Consider the following 21,283-nt stretch of genomic DNA (forward strand, 5'->3'; position numbering starts at 1 on the left):
GGTCTCTGTCTGGTTCTTTGATTGTTTCCATCTGTTGTATAATTAATTTTGCTCGGTATAAATCTACTATGGTGGTGGGGTATGATTAGTTAAATAATTGTTTCATAATGGGCTAGGATTGTTGAAAATTACCTTTTTATTGTACTTTGGTTAAGCTACAGCTAAGCAGGACTCAAGTTTCACTATATAAAACTGGGATCCAAAAGGAAGTTCTTTGGAACCAACTCCAGGACACAACCCCAAGATCAGAGCTGCCAGACTTCAACACTCTGCCAATCACATCGTGCAGAGTCCTTGGATGACCCGATCCCGACTGGCCAGCCGGAAAAGCTCATATACCTTATTGGGAGTAGTGAGCATTGTATGCTTAGCATGTGCATTCTGTTTTGGTGATTGTTAATAAATAGACGTTAAGGATATTACTGTGTAAGTCTCTTTCACTGGTAAAAACATCCTGCAAACCCACAGAAGAGTACGCCCTGAGCCCTAGGAATTGGGTAGGTGCCTTTCCCCCAGAGCCCTAGGAACTGGGAAAGGGTGGGGGTGCCTAAGTCAACCAGGTGCCTTGAGCCCTAGGAACTGGGTAAAAGTGGGTGCCCTAGAGTGCGTGGGTATCAGTGTCTGATTTTAATAAGGGAACAACTTTTACCACATACTAAGCCTACATGTAGCTAATGTTTGGCAGAAGAAGATGATGGTTTTAACACAGTTAAATATAACATGAAGAAACGTAAATAATGTGATGATAGTTACATTATATTTGAATTTTCATGTCTCCGTATTACCGAGGAAAGTCCATAGCCAAAACATGTCACTTGTTTTCAGGTGTTAGTAAATGAAAGCATGAGGCCAGGGAAACTAGAGAGACATTTAACACCCAGAATTTGAAAAACAAGAGCAGCAATTTTTCTTTTGGAAACAAGAATTAAAGCTTGGGGGAGCAGCAGGAGTGAGAGAAGTTATGTGTAAAGAAGCAACTCTTCCTCAAAAATGCTTTAAATGATCTTGTGTTGTGGCCAGGTGAATTGCAAAAGGTAAACCTGCACACACCATTTACCAGACAATTCAAATTCCAGAAGCAATAGACGTGTAGAATTATGACTGGGGAATAAGTAGCCATGGTACCGATAACCATTTTTATGTCAAATAATACCATCCATCGACACAATGGTTATCTTGCAGAAAACATCCAGAAGCAGTTGACAAAACAAGTTAAGAGGCAATATTGTGCACTGCAGCTTGATGAATTCAAACATAGCTAACATGGCTCAGCTTCTGTCACACATGAGATTTGTCAAAGCGGGTATAACAGCTGAAGACTTATTTTGCAAAGAAATCCTAAACTGAACAACTACGGAGGAAATTTTCAAGATCCTTGATTAATTCATACTTGTTGAAGGTCTTAACTAGGCTATATGTGCTGGGCCGTGCACTGACGGGGCAGGACCATGATCCGAAAGAAGAGTGGGATATGCAGAACAAGTAAACCATCTGAACTATAGTGTCCTGAACTCTTGAATCTAGTATCCTAAGTCAATTAAAGAAAAAAAAATAAACACTGTATTTGGTTGTAGAGACCACCAAGTTTTAAACCATCTGTATGGGAGCCATAGCACTAAAAAGTTTGGGAACCACAGTGTTAAACAACCAGAGCCAATCCTCCATTATCTCCATGGTTACAAAAGCGTTTCCTCCAAAGCAGTCATTCTTTGCTGGCCCAAGATAACAAAAATCCCAAATTTCTTCCCAAACGTATGTTTATTTCATGATAGCGCACTATTGCCCATGATCATGCAAAGACCCACAAGCATGTAACTTTAATGCAAAAACATATGTATTTAACTTTATACATGTATGTAGTCCTGTTGCCTTCAGTGGAGTTACGTATACCAGTGTTTCTCAAACTGGGGTCCGTGGAGGTCCCAGATGGTATCCAGGGGGTCCACAGACCCCGCTGATCAACTCCTCTCCCTCCCTCCCAGTGCCTCCTTCATGCTGGGGAACACCTACTGTGTCTCTTTCAATCATTTACCTCATACAAAACAGTTGTATTCCCATGCAGGAGAGGTGCATAACAAACGTAGGAATGGCCAACTACCCAGCCTAAGTCAGAAGCTGCCCACCATACCTAAAATAAAATAAAAATTAAATTCAGTTTAAAAAAAAGTTCCAAAAAGTTTTAATACATGCAACTAAAATTTAAATAGCACTTACCTCTCCAGGTCTGAGTCCATATATAGTGGACATTGTCCAGTTCAACATAACCGCATAGCCACCTGTTGGTCTAACAACACCCTAAGTGAGAAGTAATTTAAAATTAAGATCACTTAAAAGGCAAACACACATTAAATCTCCTTCTATTAAAAAAATCTCATTACTATAAATTAGCTAGAATATTTAAAGTTGTCTAACTTGAACTTTGACATCCCTGCCATATCAGAATAATATAACAGCCCAATCCTATAAATATTTGCTCATACAAGTAGTCCCATTGAAGAAAGGCCAAGTACGGATTAAAATTAACTTTTGTATTATTACCTGGAGAATTAGTTCAAAAAAGATAGAACAAAATATTAGATCTGCTGCCAATTATTTACAGAACACAACCATCACCCAGCTAAAATCCTCTATTCAAAATCAGTTTTCCACACATTTACAAACAAAAAAGTTATAAAACATTTAATTCAAGTATGTACAGAAATTAATCCTCTCCTTCTCTTCAGTAACAGAAACATAAGCACCATGCTATGGAATAATATATATTTATTTTGCTGTCAACAGCATCTTGCACAGTCAGTTATGTTGAGAACTAGAGCTGATTGAGAATTTTCCGACCAAACAGGCTTTCACTGGAAAACGCTGATTCGTTGAGCCCAGAATGTTTCACAAAAACATACAGAGTCTGACTAGCTAGCTGCTATTTCACCAGTGTTGTACAGTATAGGGCGGAAGAATCACAATCAATTTCATACACTAGTGGCAGAGTCCTGGAGAGCCGATTTCATTTTGGAAACATCATGTACTGAAGTTTCCAAAGTAAAAATTTTAAATAGAATGTGTGGGTTGCAGGAAATTTTGAAAAACAAGGGTTTTATTCCGGTCTGAATCAGAACTAAATCAAATTTCAAAAAGTGGAGATTACAAGTTTTGGCCAACTCTATTGACATCTAAAAGTTGCTTCTGGGATGCAGTTAGCACAACAGTCGCTAGAAATTTTGGAAGAGTTGGGATCACAGGACCTATGTGCACCTACTTATGTAAGAAGAAAAGGAGTACTTGTGGCACCTTAGAGACTAACCAATTTATTAGAGCATAAGCTTTCGTGAGCTACAGCTCACTTCATCAGATGCATATCATGGAAACTGCAGCAGACTTTATATATACACAGAGAATATGAACCAATACCTCCTCCCACCCCACTGTCCTGCTGGTAATAGCTTATCTAAAGTGATCATCAGGTGGGCCATTTCCAGCACAAATCCAGGTTTTCTCACCCTCCACCCCCCCACACAAATTCACTCTCCTGCTGGTGATAGCCCATCCAAAGTGACAACTCTTTACACAATGTGCATGACAATCAAGTTGGGCTATTTCCTGCACATAAAGTCTGCTGCAGTTTCCACGATATGCATCTGATGAAGTGAGCTGTAGCTCACGAAAGCTTATGCTCTAATAAATTGGTTAGTCTCTAAGGTGCCACAAGTACTCCTTTTCTTTTTGCGAATACAGACTAACACGGCTGTTACTCTGAAACCTGTACTTATGTAAGCTTAGCTGTAATACCCCACAATAACTTTGTTATTTCATCTAAGTACTTTATTAAAGTTCTCAAAAGAAGCAACATGCGTTTGACTCCTCTGTGCTTTGATTAACTGGATTGCTATTTGCTTGTGAAAAGCTCCTTCTCACTGAGGATAGGTAGGGTTCCTAGCCCTTTTAATTGGATTTCACCTCAAGATGAATAGGCACCTGGGAATCCCTTTCCCCTCTCTCAGCCTATGTCCTTTCATGCCAGTCATTGCCTCTATTTTAAGATTTTCTGTTCTGTTCTCTGCCCCCATTTCTCCCTCTTATTTGGTTTTCTTCTTGTTCTGCAATTGTATTTTTAGCTATTTATCTCGGGTTCTGCTCACTCAGTATTTTCCTCCACCTACTAGGCCATCCATTACATATTCCACTGACCTCACCCAGCCACCAGCACTATACAGCTCTCTTTCCAGCTTGTTAAGATATAGAGAAGATCCTTCCAGTGCCAGAAGGGGGCAAATGAAAGGGATGGAAAAGCATATAGCTGGTGCCTCTGGACCCAGATTTCTCACTGACATGCCCTTACCCTACTTCCACCCATCTCGCACTCCCTAGAGTCAGTAAACCAAAAACAATTTAGAGTTAAGTGTTAGGATATTAAGCATCTGTTTTTCACAAAGATATAATGGGCTTTCCACTGAGACAGAGTCTTTTTAGATGCTTCCTCCACCCTCCCCGTGAACCTCTGTGGGCTCTCCCACGAACCCTTGTGAGGGGAGACCTATTCACTGTGTTTGAGAAGACACTTAAATCTGCATCATATGTGATTAAATGGAGTATTGCTTCAGATATTTTATTGAAGAAATACTCCTTTCCTTTGCGGTAAGGAAGTTCTAACACAAACCCTATGGGCTACTGCTTTAGTAGTGTACAGTTTTAGACTGATTTGAGCAATAGTCAGCCAATGGGCAAAGGTGAAACAGGTTTGACATTTAATCTTAAAATAATGAGGGAAAGCAGACAAAATGTAACATTTTCATTAATGTCTTAGATATCTTAAGTTTTTGACTAAAGTTCCTCGGGCTTGCGGGGGGAGGAGAGTTGGAAAAATATACAAATTAACACAAGAAAAAAATGTTAATATAGCAATAAAACTAGCCCAAGAAAGAAGTTTGGGGCATTCTGTGTTCTACTCAGCATATCAGAATTCTTCTAAAGATATATAACTGACTGAATTTGAAAAGCTAAAGTCTTCAAAGCATATGCTGCCTTAGTTGTCTAACCTTATTCAATCTCAACTTCCATCTTTATATGCTTTTTTTTTTTAATGAAAGAACTATTCAACATTACACCCGGATTCCAGTTAAAATTCATGGAGTATTATCTGATCCTCCTTTATTCAGTATAAAACAAACAAACAAGTGATCACAAAGTAAACACTGTTGACCAACCTATCACTAAATTATTATACAACATATCACACTGCTAATACAGAATGTGCATACATAGAGAAGAAATATGTCCCTTCTCCTAAAGAATTTATATTAAACAAACGTTTAGATTAGAATTCAGTTTATTTTATGTCATTCACATTCAGATCCACTATTATGATTTATTGGAAGACAATGAACTTTAAATCTTAAAAAGTTAAAGTAATGAAATGCGAGCAAATGAAATCAAAGCAGTTTTAACAATGCTTATCATTCATTGCAGTGAGCTTTGGCAAATATTTTCAGCCTTTTAATTAAATGCTCTCTGATATGGAACGGAAAATAGTTTGGTCACAGATATTTATACTAAAGATAGTACCCTACCTTGGGCAAGCCAGTCGTTCCTGATGTATAAAGAATGTAAAGTGGATGATCTGAACGAACAGCAACACAATCATGAGGCTTGGCTTTTGCTATTTCTTCATCCCAATCAAGGTCACGACCTGAGACTAGAGGAACAGTTCCCTATACACCAAGAAACAGAAATATTCAATGAAATTTAACCAGATGGAATAAAAGACACTGGCTCAAGAGATATGCAGCATCCAGTCTCCCATATGGATACCTTGAACAAAGCTAGTATACCTAATCTCTCAGACACAGAAGCTCTACTAGCTAATTAAAAGTTATTTAAATCTCATGACACGAAAGATCTCAATTAAAATGCACAGCAAAACATATTTGATTAAAAAAGAAAAAAAAAGAAGATACATAAAAAGTTAATAAACAAGAACAACTATAAATTTACCAAGTGAGGTCGACTGTATATGAGAACTTTCTGAGGTTGGTGCTGTATCATTTCCAGTGCTCTTTCTAGAAGCGGCATGTATTCCACTCTCCTTCCTGGTTCTATCCCAAAAGTTGCAGTTACAACAAGTTTGGGCTAAAGTAAAGAGGATCATAGTACATTAAAAAATGTTTTCCATAAAATTATTCAGTAAATAAAGCCCTTACACACAAATACACACATTTACTTCATTTCTAAGAGAACATTGTACTCTTCACACACAAGTTTCTGTACTTTTTTAAATGATTGTTTGGATGACATACTCCTCATTTGCACTGGAAGTGAGAACATTAGACTGCCCAATTTAAAGTCAGGGCACCTGTTTAATTTAAAGTCAAGGCAACAATATACAAAATGTTTTGACATAACTTCCAAGACCCTGCCTTCAAAAATTAAGTAAACCAAATTTCTATTAGTCCTATTCCAAGAAGTAAAAATCAACTAATAGTCAGACTCATCTTATTTAGAACAGAACCAATCTTCTCTCCTCTGCAAAACTGCAAGCACAACAAGAGTGCTCTTAGTTTATTTTGTACAATCTCACAATCTGACCAAGCTAGTTTGTTAATTGTGTATATTACCAGAAATCTCATGATGGAGGCAGTGGCCCCAATTCCAGTTACAGATGAGTTGAGCTTTGAACTTAGAATGGGAACTGAATAGCTTTCTTATGTATGAATAATACAGTGTACCATCTCCAAATTTGTTACTAAAGGAAATTCATTAATTGTTTTGAGTTCAAAAAGATTTTTAAAATCTTTTTGATGAGCTTTTAAAAAAAAAATAATAAGTTTAGCCTTTGTCCTCTCTCTCTTTTTGACCAGAATAACCTCATCAACAGAATAAGATAGAATCTTCAAACTTTCCATATAGTTCAGCTTAACTGAAGTCATGTGGAGGCTACATTTGAATAAATTAGTTTGTAATTAATCTAAAATACTAACAACTATGGTCTCCCATTGTTATGTTTATAGACTAGTCAGGGTTAATTTTGCTTAAGTTGCTTTTTAAGGGGTCCCTTCTCCAGCCACTCTGTATGCTGCAAATCTATTCTCAGACAAGATCAAGTTAATTGGAGTGAAACTCATGCTAGGCAAGATGAATACTTTCTCCAGAGTATAGGGGCATTGATTGGGAGCATCATAGATGGCTCCTCCATGCCTGGCCCCCTACCCTTTCCTATCTTTGTTAGATAGGAACAAAGATATCCCCGCTAACCCTGCCATGCTTCCTTCACATCTCTGCTCACAACCTCCTCACATACAGCCATCTCCCCATTACCTTTAGCTCTCCAGCCCTGCTTTCTGGTGTTGAGGTGGGAGGGATATGCACAGGTCTGATGAATAAGGAAGGATGTGGATAGGAAAGTGGGCTGTATTAGGAAAAACAGTGCTACGACAGTGGGGGAGGTAGGATAGGGTAGGGCAGAGCAAAGTTCCACAGCATCAAATTCGCCTTTAAGAGCTCCCCTTGCAATCCTGCCTCAGTGAGCAGTGGAGCAAAAGCAGCAGTGCCATAGGGAACTGTTCAAGTAGAGACTCATCTCCCCAGCCCAGACCCAATGTCCCCAACATGCAAGACCTCTTCCTCCTCTAGCCTCTCCATGCATTCCTGCTCTCCCTCCTCTACACCAACACTGCCACAACCCCTGGACCTCCTACATGCCCAAAGAATCCTCTTCCCTCTGAAATCCCCATTCACTACCTTCAGCATAGGCTACACACATTCCTGCTTGTCCCCAATGCATCCCATCTTGCCTTCCTGCTGTCCAATTTGACTCTGGACTTTCACAGATAATCAAGATTTTAAAAACTGAATAAGATCAATTTTCTTACAAAAAGTCAAAATTTGAAAGTTTCATATCCTTCAAGCTTACCTATATGCTGATACTTTAATTTTTTTAAATATGTAGGCAATGTGTCATGTATGTGTTTGTAACATATATTACACAAACGGCAGTGTTCAGACAGACAGGGCATCAGCAGACACCAGTGCTTTAACCATCCTGTCATCCATATCTTCTCTCAGCCAGATGAAATTAAACAAACAATGATTGAAGTCCAGCCTCTGTTCTACCATATTTCAAAGGCTTCAATTTTCTTCTTGTCCGCAGCATTAGATTCCCAGAATTCACATCCATAAAGTGCTATGAAAAAAATAAAAAGCTTATTTTTTCATAACAACTTATGGATGGGATTCCTGGGAAATAATGCTGCTGACAAGCAGAAAACTGAAGCCTTTAAGATATGGTCCTAACAAAGACACTTGTGTATCTCCTGGATGGAAGAGAACAAATGCTTGTTTTTGAAATATTGCTGAAGAGAAGTTGAATCTGATCTCAGAAATCAACAGGCACAAACTTATGAACTTTGGTCACATCAGGCATAGAAATAGAAAGAATGCAAGGAAGTTATTATGGAAGGAATGGTGGTAGGTCATCGCAGTAGGGGATGACCAGCAAGGAGATGGATGGATGGAAGGATGGATGGATGGATGGTGTATGGCAGATCATTGGGAAGTCAACTGCTGAGAGTGCAGTTAGAATGCCTTAAGAAGGCTTCTGAAAATTCTGTGATGTCACCAGTATTCAGACATAAATAAATGGACTTTACAACGGCTTCTACTATCTGAGCTAAACTAAGCACTTTAAGCATTGCAAACTCTTACGATTTTATCACAAGACTTGTGATTATTTGTTGTTCTGGAGTAAAGTGGTCACATGAGCATGTCAGCTTTAATTTTTTTTAGTAAGTTTCTAGCCCTCATGGATGTAGAGAACAGCATGAAAACATGAACGGAGCATGATCTAAAGGATTAGAAAACAGAACACCAATGAACAGAATCCTCACATTAAGAAGCTCATGATTTTGTGGATCTGACTCGTAATTTGAGACTGGCAATACTACATGCCCTCTGTTGCTTCTGCTAGTGGAGAGGCATTGGTGGTAGTGCAATGGCGACAAATTTTAAGGGCTGCGGGGGGCAGGGGGCAGGAGGGAAGACTAATGTTTACATAGTTTTACTAGCCGGACTAGCTGCCACTGTGTGGGCATATAATCCATATGAGATTGCAACTCCTCTTTAGTTCTGTCAGGTATTCTGTAACATTCTACATAAAAGCAGATAAATCATACTTAAGGCTATGATTTTTTCATGGAGATTGCAGAAGTCACAGAATCCGTAACTTCCAGAGATCTCCATGACTTCAGCCCATGGCTGCTGGGAGCTGCAGGGTCCCCTCCACCACCGGTGGTGGCCGGGAGTTGTGAGGTACCATACTGCCTGAGGTGGTGGGGGCCCCCTGCAGCTCCAAGCCACCACAGGCAACAGGGACCCGCCCCATAGCTCCTGGCTGCCGCAGGCAGCATGGGGACCCCACAGCTCCCAGCCACCATGGGTGGTGGGGGTATCCCAGAGTTCCTGGCCACCGCGAGTGGTGGGGACCTCCTGGAGCTCCGAGCCAGGGCCCCCGCAGCTGCCCAGCAGCTGCAGACAGTATGGGGACTCTGTACCTCCCCACTTTGTCAAGGATGTTTTTAGTAAGAGTCACAGACAGGCCACAGGCTTCAATTAATTTTTCTTTATTGCCCATGACCTGTCTGGACTTTTACTAAAAATATCCATGACAAAATCTTAGCCTTAATCATACTGTAAGAGTGGTTAATAAAGCTGTATACAGTTGCTTTTTAAATCTACGGAAGAGTGGACTTTTTAAAAAAACATGTATTACAAAAATAAATAGTTCTTTAAACATAAGATTGGACTGCCATTATTCTGAGGCAACCATGTCTCTTAAGTTCCAGGCTCATCATCTTAGTGTCGAATCACACCAATGGTCCGATCGTTTCATGATAATAATCAGGAGTAGCCAATTATAGACGTATCTGTGTGCAAGAACAGTATCTTATTCAGAATAAATCGGGCACCTTATTTTTGTTTTTTCCCCCACCAAAAACCTCTGAAAAATGTCTGGGTTTTGAAAAATCCAATATCTGTATTTTTCCCGGTTTCTACTCGGACTTTGTCCCTGCTTGAATTCTCTGGACGCAGCTCCCTGCTCAGAGACCCCACAGACCTCCTCAGCATGCCTGCGCAGGGAAGGTTAAATTGCCCCGTTGGTGGCTGCTGCCGCTGCACAGTGAGGGAGTGAGACAGACAGGCAGGGAGCCTGCTAAGACAATCAACTGCTGCACAGATAGGAGTACTGGACCCCCTCCTGACCAGCTCCCCCAAGAATGTAAGGCACCTCCCTCCCCCAAGATAAAAACAGCCATACTGGGTCAGACCAAAGGTCCATCTAGCCCAGTATCCAGTCTTCTGATAAGGGCCAATGCCAGATGCTTCAGAGGAAATGAATGGAAGAGGCAATTACCTACTGATCCATGCCGAGTCATCCACTCCCAGCTTCTGGCAGTCAGAAGCTAGGGACACCTAAAGCATGGGGTTGCATCCGTGACCATTTTGGCTAATAACCATTGATGGCCCTATCCTCCACTAACTTATCTAATGCTTTTTTTAACCTTGTTATAGTGGCTAGCAACAAGTTCCACAGTTTGATTGTGCATTATGTGAAGAAGTAAATTGCCTTTGTTTATTTTAGACCATAAGTGCCCCTGTGAATAGCTGGGCCTGGAAACCCCCTCCCCGTGCCTGCTCCTTCCCATGACTGCCCAGGCACTCCCTTTCCCTGTAATAGCCCTTGTGAGTAGGTAGGCCCGGGAATGCATCACCACCTGGAGGGGAGCCCCAGACCACAGAATCTCTTCCACTTCACTTGCCAGACAGAGCCTGCTCCTGCCCAGAAACAGGTCACTCCAAACCCCCTGTGGCCTGGTGGAGTAGAGCTGAGGAGCTCATGATGCAAGGAGGAGAGCAGTGGCAGCCCCCCCGCTGCTGATAGGTGGGTGTATCAGTGTCAGGCAACCAGCAGGAGGGCAGTACTAGCCTAGTGGTTGGAAAAAGTTTCAGGCCTAGTGGTCAGGCATCAGGACCAATGTTAGAACCTGAGACTAGGGTCAGAGGCAGAGGCTGGAGCCACGTGTCAAACCAGAGGTCAGGAGCTGGAGGAAGCAGGAGAGCAGGTAAAGAAGGGTTCAAGGTAGTGGCAGGACAGAGGCAAGGCTGAATGCAAGGCAGGAAGATAATACAGAAGCAGTCACATGGGCAGACAGCAAACTGCTAGTGGCCTAAAAGCTAGCCTACTGGCCTCTCCAGCCAATAAGGAAATGGGGCCAGTCAGGCAGCCTGATGCAGCCCAGCTGTACTGATGAGGTTGCCTAGAGACTATCTCTGCTGCAGGCCCTGATTGCTGACATTCAGTGACTGGGATCTGCTCTCTACTGGCACCCGGCCCCTGTGCCCCCAGCTGTGACAGGAATGATGATGATTTTGGGATAGAGGTTTTGTTCAAGTACTATTTTTGGTCTGTTCTTTCTGGTGTTCATCAGGTGATAGCAACCCATTTTCAGGGGAAGCTTCTCAGACACAGTTAAGATCCCATTTCATGCTAAAATTTGTTGAAAATGAAAAACTGCATCTGAATGTCTACACTGCAATTAAACAGTCTCTTAGTCTGAGTCAGCTGACAGCTGACAGGCTATATTGCAACGTAGACATACCGCAAGAGGCTTCAGTGACTTAAAGAACAACATCTGTAAACTGCACATCCGACCACGTCATATTTGAAGTGTCCTTGCAGTTTTCCTTTTAAATTTTTCGAAGTATTAAAATAAGATGCCGAAAAAATTGTGTTTCGATCTAACAGTCATTTAATGGACATTAGAAAAAAGTATCTGTTACTTCAGCGTAGTGAACTATATATATATGCTCCACTTCAAGTGAGATGAGGTTACAAAAAATGCCTGTATTTCCATTCCATATCACTTCATCTCAATTCACTTATGTATATAGCACAGTCAATACCTGACAAGACTAACAATCTTCATGCTCTATACAGCATTCCCAGAGCTATTTAAAATTCAAGACAAATTAAGGCAAACTGGTATTATATTCATACTTTTCTATATCCAATAGAAAGTTCTTGTTATTACTTATATTTGGGGTTGTCATAAATATAAAGGGAAGGATAAACCCCTTTGAAATCCCTCCTGGCCAGGGGAAAGCTCCTCTCACCTGTAAAGGGTTAAGAAGCTAAAGGTAACCTCGCTGGCACCTGACCAAAATGACCAATGAGGAGACAAGATACTTTCAAAAGCTGGGAGGAGGGAGAGAAACAAAGGGTCTGTGTGTCTGTCTATAGTCTGTCTTTGTCGGGGATAGACCAGGAATGGAGTCTTAGAACTTTTAGTAAGTAATCTAGCTAGGCATGTGTTAGATTATGATTTCTTTAAATGGCTGAGAAAAGAATTGTGCTGAATAGAATAACTATTTCTGTCTGTGTATCTTTTTTGTAACTTAAGGTTTTGCCTAGAGGGGTTCTCTATGTTTTTGAATCTAATTACCCTGTAAGATATCTACCATCCTGATTTTACAGGGGGGATTTCTTTATTTCTATTTACTTCTATTTTTATTAAAAGTCTTCTTGTAAGAAAACTCAATGCTTTTTCATTGTTCTCAGATCCAAGGGTTTGGGTCTGTGGTCACCTATGCAAATTGGTGCGGCTTTTTATCCAACATTTCCCAGGAAAGGGGGGGTGCAAGTGTTGGGAGGATTGTTCATTGTTCTTAAGATCCAAGGGTCTGGGTCTGTAGTCACCTAGGCAAATTGGTGAGGCTTTTTACCAAACCTTGTCCAGGAAGTGGGGTGCAAGGTTTTGGGAAGTATTTTGGGGGGAAAGACGCATCCAAACAGCTCTTCCCCAGTAACCAGTATTAGTTTGGTGGTGGTAGCGGCCAGTCCAAGGACAACGGGTGGAATATTTTGTACCTTGGGGAAGTTTTGACCTAAGCTGGTGAAGATAAGCTTAGGAGGTTTGTCATGCAGGTCCCCACATCTGTACCCTAGAGTTCAGAGTGGGGGAGGAACCTTGACAGGGGTCTTTTGACAAGAGCTAAATTGTGACCTTTCTTCCAAAAGAACTTCTCACAGTTCGATCTCTCTGTTCCAAAGATGCAACTCCTTCTAGCATATCATACCAACATCAGGTTTGGTACCTCAATGTTCAATAAACACAAATTATAGTACTAACTGGGGCAATTGCTAAAGAATATCTTACTAACTTTGAGTTCAGCACAGTGCCATCAATTACACAATTATTTAAATGCATATGCTTTAAAATAGTCCTAATATAATTTGTATTACATTTTTAAAAAGCTGTACAGAGCTCTGAAATCTGGTCAAATCTTGAAATTTCAGTATAAATGTGGCTCACCTCATCTTGCCCTCTCATTTCATTACACACCACTTTGTTCAATATGCAAGCTAGCTAAAGCATTCATCAAGAGAATACAACATCGTTCAATTAGATTCACCTTTCAAATTTAAAACAAATGACAGCATAATCTAGCACAAAACCCAGGGCATGCAGCTCCTAGTTCTATGCCTGATTTGCCACAGACTTGCTGTGTGGCCTTGGATAAACCACTTAACCTCCCTTTCTGTGTTTTCTCCTCTGTAAAACAGGGATAATTATATACGGTGTTCTCTTTCTGTCTCTGAGAGAAGGACCATTAGGATTAATTATCTAATATTTGGAAACTACTATGAAAATGAAAAATGCTAGCTCTGTGCTATTATGTAAATTGACCTTAAGGTTTTGCACTCTTACTTGGTTCTTTTCACCACATGATTTTGCTAATCAGTAGCATCTGAGGCTTAAAATTCATTCCTCTAGCTTGCTGAAAAAGCAGAAATAAAATTTCAAGAAATTGCTGTGATTTCCCTTTCTCTTTTCCAACTGTAATTCCCACAAAATAAATCATCAGAATTTAAAAAACATTTTGAGCAGCACTATTCATTTCTAATAGAAATTGCTAGGTATTACTTACAGTATATAGTGTCAGACATGCATAATACTTTATAAACACACAGTGTACTTGAACATAAGCTGCAGCTGAATAGCTCACAGCATAATATGCGCAGATGGAAAACAAACAAAAAGGAGAGTACAAGGCCAGTTTGCAGAATCTTAGACAATTAAGGGAAGGCTGGATGAAAAGTGGGTTTCAAGCCAAGATGTTGGAGAGGAGAATGGTTGCCACACAGGAGGATGTTTGTTCTAAGCATAGAGAGCAGCATGACAAAAAGTCATACATTTACAGGTCAAAAAGTTAAAACTCAATATCTGTTATAAAAATATAACACTCTGCATAAGGATCTGTCTGCGTTTTGATACTACGTACAGTCAACAAAACAGGGCTATTTACCATAAAAGGGGAAATATAACAATCACTGGAAAAAGCAATTTATCAATTATTTTTTATAATTTACCATGGGCTTTGTTTTTCTAAACGTTTACCTTTGCATGATCAATGCGACTAGAAAGCTCTTTAGATGCAAATCCACCAAAAATGAGGCTATGTATGGCTCCTATTCTTGCGCATGCCAGCATGGTATATACTGTCTGTGGAATCATGGGCATGTAGATGACAACACAATCTCCTTTCTTCACACCGTATTTCACCATAACATCAGCTAACTTGGAGACCTGTATAAGCAACGTTTTCAAGTTAACGATAAATAAATGTATAAAGCAAGCACCTCAATAAACAGATTAATTGCTTTTCCAATTTAGGTGGCATCTCACAAAAAAGAACACAGTCAATATCTAGACAATAACTGGACAACATACTTGACCATTTTATCATTGATCTTGACATAAATTAGTGGTACAGTTAACTTAAAAATTAATGCTGCTTTTCACTTTAAGCCACAGGAATGCTACACAAAATTAAAGATCCAGTATAAGGTCAATGAATTTAGTCCAGATGAGAAGAAAAATAGAGAATACAGCATGATCTTCTGTAAAGATGAAAAAAAATGATCAAAATATATTCGCATTTTGGCTTTACAAAGTAGAGAAACCAAGAGAAAAGATTTTTTCAAATACTCGAGCCATTTCATTTAATTAGCTACTCATATTGCTAGTACAATTAACTAAAAAAATTCTATGTAAGACATACAAAATAAGAACATTTGCAGGCCAGGTTTATTTTACTAAACTAAACAAATATGAAAAAAGCCAGGAAAGTATCCGAATTGTTCATAATCCAAGTTTCATTAAAACATAGCAAAGTGGGGCACAAGTCAATAGAGAAGATACCAAATATTTTCCCAATTTTCTGTATTCTCTAATTTCTAAGTCCTCTGGGTAAGAGTTCTTCCACATTGTGCCTGCCCAAACGTCCTTGTGATCCATTTAATTTCAGAGATTACTTTCTCCTCCCACCTCCAGATTATTTAGGCATGTAGACAGGTTTAACGGACTGAGCATGAGACTGAAACTCATGCCCTCCTAAAATCTAATTCTGACCCTGCCAATGACTTGTATGGTCATGAGCAAATTATTTACCCTCGTGAGGCACACAGTTAGTACAGAGAGGTTATAGTAAGGATTTATTAATGTTTACACAATTCTTTGTATAAAAACCCCCACTAAGTGCTAGGTATTCATATCCCCAGGTACAAAGATCATTGAAGATATGTATGCCAAAAACTCTCATGATCACCTATCAGTGCCATTACCAAGTTCCTAATTAATATAATATGCTAACCAGGAACAGGTAGGTATCTTTATCTTGGTTTATTGATTTTTATTTTATTTTTTTGGTTAACTTCAGTGGTTAATCTTGAAAGGAATGTCTCCATCATTCTAGAAATAACTAACTCCACACCATTAATACACTGTGAAAATCTGAGATGCACTACTGAAGAGCAATGCAGTCGTTGGCACTGATAAATGTATGACAACTGGTAAGAACATAATGGCCATATTGGGTCAGACCAATGGTCCATCTAGCCCAGTATCTTGTTTTCCGATCAGAGCCAGTGCCTGATGCTTCAAACAGAACAGAGCAATTATCTAATGATCCATCCCCTGTCATCCAGTCCCAGCAGTCAGAGGTTTAGGGACAGCCACAGCATGAGGCTGAGTCCCCTAATCATCGTGGCTAATAAGTTCATGGAAGATAGAGCCATTTATGGACCTATCTAATTCTTTTTGGAAACCAGTTATACTTTCGGCCTTCACAATATCCCCTGTGATGAGTACTACAGGTTGACTGTGTATTGTGTGAAATACTTCCTTTTTGTTTTAAACCTGCTGCCTATTAATTTCACTGGCTGATCCTTGGTTCTTGAGCCTTGCAAAGGGATAAATATCACTACCCTATTCACTTTCTCTACAGCATTCATGATTGTATAGACCTCTATCATATTCTCCCCACCCCTGCCTTAGTCATCTCTTTTCAAAGTTGAACAGTCCCAGCCTCTTTTTTAATCTCTCCTCACGGAAGTGGTTACATACCCCTAATCATTTTTATTGCCCTTCTTTGTACCTTTTCCAATTCTAATATTTTTTTGAGGTGGGGAGACCAGAACTGCCTGTAGTATTCAAGGTGTGGATGTACCATAGATTTACATAGAGGTCTTAAATATTTTTCTGTCTTATTATCGATCCCTCTCCTAATGATTCCTAACACTAGCAGCTTTTTTTGACTGCTACCACACATTTTCAGAGAACTACCCATGATGACTCCAAGATCCTTCTTGAGCGGTAACTGCTAATTTAGTTGTGATTATGTTTTCTAATGTGCAGTATTTTGCATTTACCAACTCTGAATTTCACCTGCCATTTTGCTAGCAAAATAATCTAGTATTCACAGAAGATTTTAGGTGGGACTCATGGGAAAAGTAATTATAGGTGGAGTTGTCTAATACTTTCCATTACCTATAGCGTTTTCAGTTGCTTACAACTCTGCCAAACAAGGATAATACCACCAACTCACCTCACAGGAGTTTTGTGAAGATTAATCCTTGTCATCAACCCCAGAGAAGCACTCATTCTCTGGGAATGAGCACTATAAAGCAGCCCAAGAGGCAATTAATGACATTTAATTAATAATTCTGTATTCAAGGCAGGGTTTGGTGGTGTGGCCATACATAAATATGGGGCTACACGCTGAATGAGAGGTTTCAGAGTAGCAGCCGTGTTAATCTCTATTCGCAAAAAGAAAAGGAGTACTAGTGGCACCTTAGAGACTAACCAATTTATTTGAGCATAAGTTGTATCCGATGAAGTGAGCTTTAGCTCAGGAAAGCTTATGCTCAAATAAATTGGTTAGTCTCTAAGGTGCCACTAATACTCCTTTTCTTTTTACACTGAATGAGGAGAATAAAGAAAAAAAGTCAGCTAATTATCCATTCAGTAAGCACAACGCATCCTGAAGTATGGATTCTGTGCACAATAAAGCCTGTGATCTTGTCATTAAATACTACTGTAATGCACACACAACCTTAATTCCAGCATTTCCTACCTTTTGTGTGCTTGACTTTTCAAGCTTATAAGTCTTCCAAAATAGATTTTTATGTGTAAAAAAATTACAATCTAGGTGGTTTGGGACCTTTATTGGAGCATTGTAAAGCACAAACCTATCATGAGGAGAAGGGGGCATGTTGTAGCAGGAATCCCACCATATTTGCTACATGTACCCAGTTATGTCTGTTCTGCACCCTCCAGAGAGAGGACTGTCACTGAAGGCAGTAGACTAGTATAGTACCTGTATGCCTCAGCCATACTATGGCTGGTCCCTGAGCTGGTGCACAGTAGCACAACTGCGAAGACACTCTTTGCACCCTCTCTCTCATCCCCCACAAACACAGCCAGAATTTAGGTCACAATATCCACAGAAGCATTTTACTTGATTGCAGAAGCCTAGAAAAATGCAGAATACTATGGAGAAGGCTTATTTGGCTCTGAAGATTGATACGGCAATCCTGAAACATTCAAGCAATCACTCTTTTAAAAAGAAAAAAATAACTGGGTAAAATGACATTCACTTGTTAAAAGTTCTGAAGTTTTCCCTTATGGTACAGTATTTTGTCATTTATGGTTTATATTAAGTCAGTATACTTATCACTCCAAATTTTATAGCTACTATTTTCCTCCCTCCACCCTATTTATCTGCTTTTCTTAGGATTTTAAGATTGATCTACTGCTTTAATGCATTTGACATTTTACTAATAAAAATAACTGGGGACTAAGGATGCAATCCAGGTAGGTGCGTAAGTACCTAATCCCCATTTTTAGGCACGACTGTGATCCACAAATCTTCTGCCTCAGCTGCCACCTGACCCTGTAGGCACCTAAACTCACAGGGTACCTAAGTTTTTTCCTCTGGCCATTTGTACTGCAGCCTCACTCTAGTCACCCAGCCACCTAAAACTTGCCTGAGCATGTACATTACAGCCTCATGATAAGAATATTGCCTGACTAAGCTTCATAGCAATTCACAACCTGGGAAAAATAGGCATTCATCCTCTGTGACATTATCTGATTAAAATGTGACCATGCAAAATCATTGTTGCTACCACTGTTATATAATTGCAACGAATCTTATACAAAGTGTGATGGGTGGCCAGAAAGGGTTAAGCATCCTGCAGGATAAATGACCCAGATTCAACCTTTAGAGACACATTAGAAAAGTATGTAAATGGTAATTAGTGCCAGTCTATGGTAGATAGGCAAGAACTTTGAAGTGCAAACATGTATTGTTAGAGAATTAGAGGTGATACTAATTGTATGTGTTTACTTATATCTTGTTAGATAGTAGCCATGTAAAAGACAGTTCCTGTCTGTCACTATAGCTATTGATTCAGAGATCAAAAGGGAATATTAATATTTAGATTAATCTTGTGTGCAATAATGTCATTGTCTGTATGTCTCTTTAAAGTTTGTGAAAGACTGCCTAATGCAGGGGTGGGCAAAGTTTTTGGCTTGAGGGCCACATCCAGGAATAGAAATTGTATGGCAGGCCAGGAAAGCTCACAAAATTGGAGTTGGGGTATTGGAGGGGGTGAGGGCTCTGGTTTGGGGTGTGGGCTCTGGGGTGGGGATGAGGCATTTGGGGTACAGGAGGGTGCTCTGGGCTGGGATCAAGGTGTTTGGAAAAAGGGGGGTGGAGGAAGAGGCTCAGGTGTGCAGGCTCCAAGCAGCACTTACCTCAAGGGGCTCCCGGAAGCAGTGGCATGTCCCTTCTCTGGCTCCTACAGAGAGGCGGGGCCAGGCAGCTCTGCACACTGCCCAATCTGCAGGCACTGCCCCTGCAGCTCCCATTGGAGCACCGGAGGGGGGCCATTGAAGCACATAGGAGCCGGAGCTGGGCCATGCCATGGCTTCCAAGAGCCACGTGGTGCAGCCCCTGACCCAGCACCAGAGCAGGGAAAACCCCAGACCCCACTCCCAAGTAGGAGCTTGTGGGCGAATTTGATCCAGACCATAGGCCCTAGTTTGCCCATCCCAGGCCTAATGGATAAATTGCCTTAAGTTAATTTGTGTAGCTAATTACCAGTGATGCTTAGGAAATAGGTCTACTTCAAAATCTCCATAATTGCCTATTGTTCGCCAAAGGACTCCAACCTGTCAAAGGAAGCCTGGAACTGGATAAAGATGCTCCCCGTCCTTTTTATCTCAGATTTGTTTGCTGCTCGAAGCAAGGGAAGCTTAAATTGTAAGAATGAGATCTCTGGTCCTAATCCAGATTCACCCTGAATATGAACATTGGACTATAACGTATGGACCAATTCTGAAAACTCTTAGCAACTACAAAGCTCACCATCTCTATTATGAATCTAATCTTAGAACTGTACTCATATCTGTATGTATACTGATCTTTTAACCAATACTCACTTTTCTTTTTTAATAAATTTTAGCTTAGTTAATAAAAATTGGCTGTAAGTATATATTTCGGTAAATCTGAAATATTCATTAACCTGGGAAGTAATGTGTCCAATTCTTTGGGATTGGTAGAACCTTCTTATACAATGAATAAGATGTTCAGTAATCCTAGTCATATTTGACTTGGGTGTCTGGGTGGAGGCCTAAGGCTGGGTTACTTTAAGGGAACTATGTTGTTGGCTTCTGGGTAACCAAAGAGGTATTCTAGAAGTGGTTTTGTGCTCATTTAGAAAATCTAAGTATTGGAATATCCACCAGCTTTGGGGATTGTCTGCCCCATTCTTTGCAGTTCACCCTCATTGAGTGACCTCAGTTGACTCCCCGGGACTCCGGTCACACCCTCCTGGAAGTGGTGAAATACTGGTTTTGTCAGGATCCTCTGTGGGCTAGTCGCTCCTTTCTTGGGGGGCGGGAGAGGGGGGGCTGGGAAGGAATTTTTCCCTCACTGCCAGATTGGCCAAGGCAAAGTTGGAGTTTTATGCCTTCCCCACAGTGGATTCTGGGGGCCTTAGTGAGGTGAACATGAAATTGAAATTAGGCTATGATGTTGCAACCCATGGTGGATATTCAGAGCAGGTACACCATAGGGAAGGCACAGAGTGATCAGATAAAATGGACCGGTAAAGGATTTAAAGGCAGTATTCTTTAAAGGAGCAGAAACAGGGAGGAGGGGGCTGAGGGTTACTATGACTGGTATTTCAGGGGACCAATCCCCTTGAACCCTCATTTGAGTTGGGAGGGGAGAGATTGTGAGGCCACAGCAGCAGGTTGGCTAGGGGCCAGGGCTCAGGGAAGCCCCCGGGTATATATTTAAATTATGGAATTACCTGCAACTTATTTGCTGGGTACCCTCAGACATTTAAAAATAAAGTTAGGACCTAATTAAAACCACATCCAATCTCTCCTGTCCTTCAGGCATAGCCAGACGGACAATGGAGTTCAGATGATGTCCTAAGATTAGGAAATAAAACCTGAACAGAGGCAGCAAGTTTTACATTTCTTAAAGGCATCACTCGATTTTTACATCAAGACAGCAACACTATGAATAAGGCCAGTTTCTAGTGGCATATTTTTTTTCCTTACATCTTCCTATCAGTACCTTAATACTGGGCAGATATTTTTGACTTAGCTTCCAACACCCATGAGATAAAGCTTCTTGTCTTCATTTCCTTCTAATCTTTCCTTCATTTCCATCCCTCACTCTTTTTGATTTGAGATTCTCAATCTCAGTATAAAAATATTCTACTGTTTAATTCATTAATCTTTCCATAGTGAGGCTCTTACCAAATCTTTTTACTAGACTCTAAAATCTTTAGTCTATGGTGCTGGCATCTCTCACTTTAACGACAAGTCACCTTCCAAAATAGGCTTTAAGGGGCTTCCACAGGTTACTGCATCTTGCTACT

General features: G+C 40.4%; 1 protein-coding gene across 5 annotated transcripts in view; it reads right to left on the reverse strand.

Annotated features, from left to right (window-relative positions):
* Positions 1-21,283, reverse strand: part of ACSS3 (acyl-CoA synthetase short chain family member 3) — a 138,410-nt gene that overhangs the window by 96,310 nt on the left and 20,817 nt on the right. For 3 of the 5 annotated variants that reach the window (XR_012156729.1, XM_073327637.1, XM_073327639.1), the window contains exons 3-7: positions 14,442-14,630; positions 5,986-6,120; positions 5,562-5,702; positions 2,215-2,295; positions 2,033-2,128 (exon numbers count right to left, since the gene is read on the reverse strand). Coding sequence is in view for 4 of the 5 variants with exons in the window: in XM_073327637.1 (XP_073183738.1) it covers positions 2,033-2,128; positions 2,215-2,295; positions 5,562-5,702; positions 5,986-6,120; positions 14,442-14,630 (642 nt within the window). In the remaining variant the exon portion in view is untranslated. Of the gene's footprint in view, positions 1-2,032; positions 2,129-2,214; positions 2,296-5,561; positions 5,703-5,985; positions 6,121-14,441; positions 14,631-21,283 lie in introns of those variants that run through there. The other 2 variants (XM_073327638.1, XM_073327640.1) reach the window with 2 other exon arrangements.

The sequence above is a fragment of the Lepidochelys kempii genome, chromosome 1 (assembly GCF_965140265.1).
Source record: "Lepidochelys kempii isolate rLepKem1 chromosome 1, rLepKem1.hap2, whole genome shotgun sequence".
NCBI classification, from domain to species: domain Eukaryota; kingdom Metazoa; phylum Chordata; order Testudines; family Cheloniidae; genus Lepidochelys; species Lepidochelys kempii.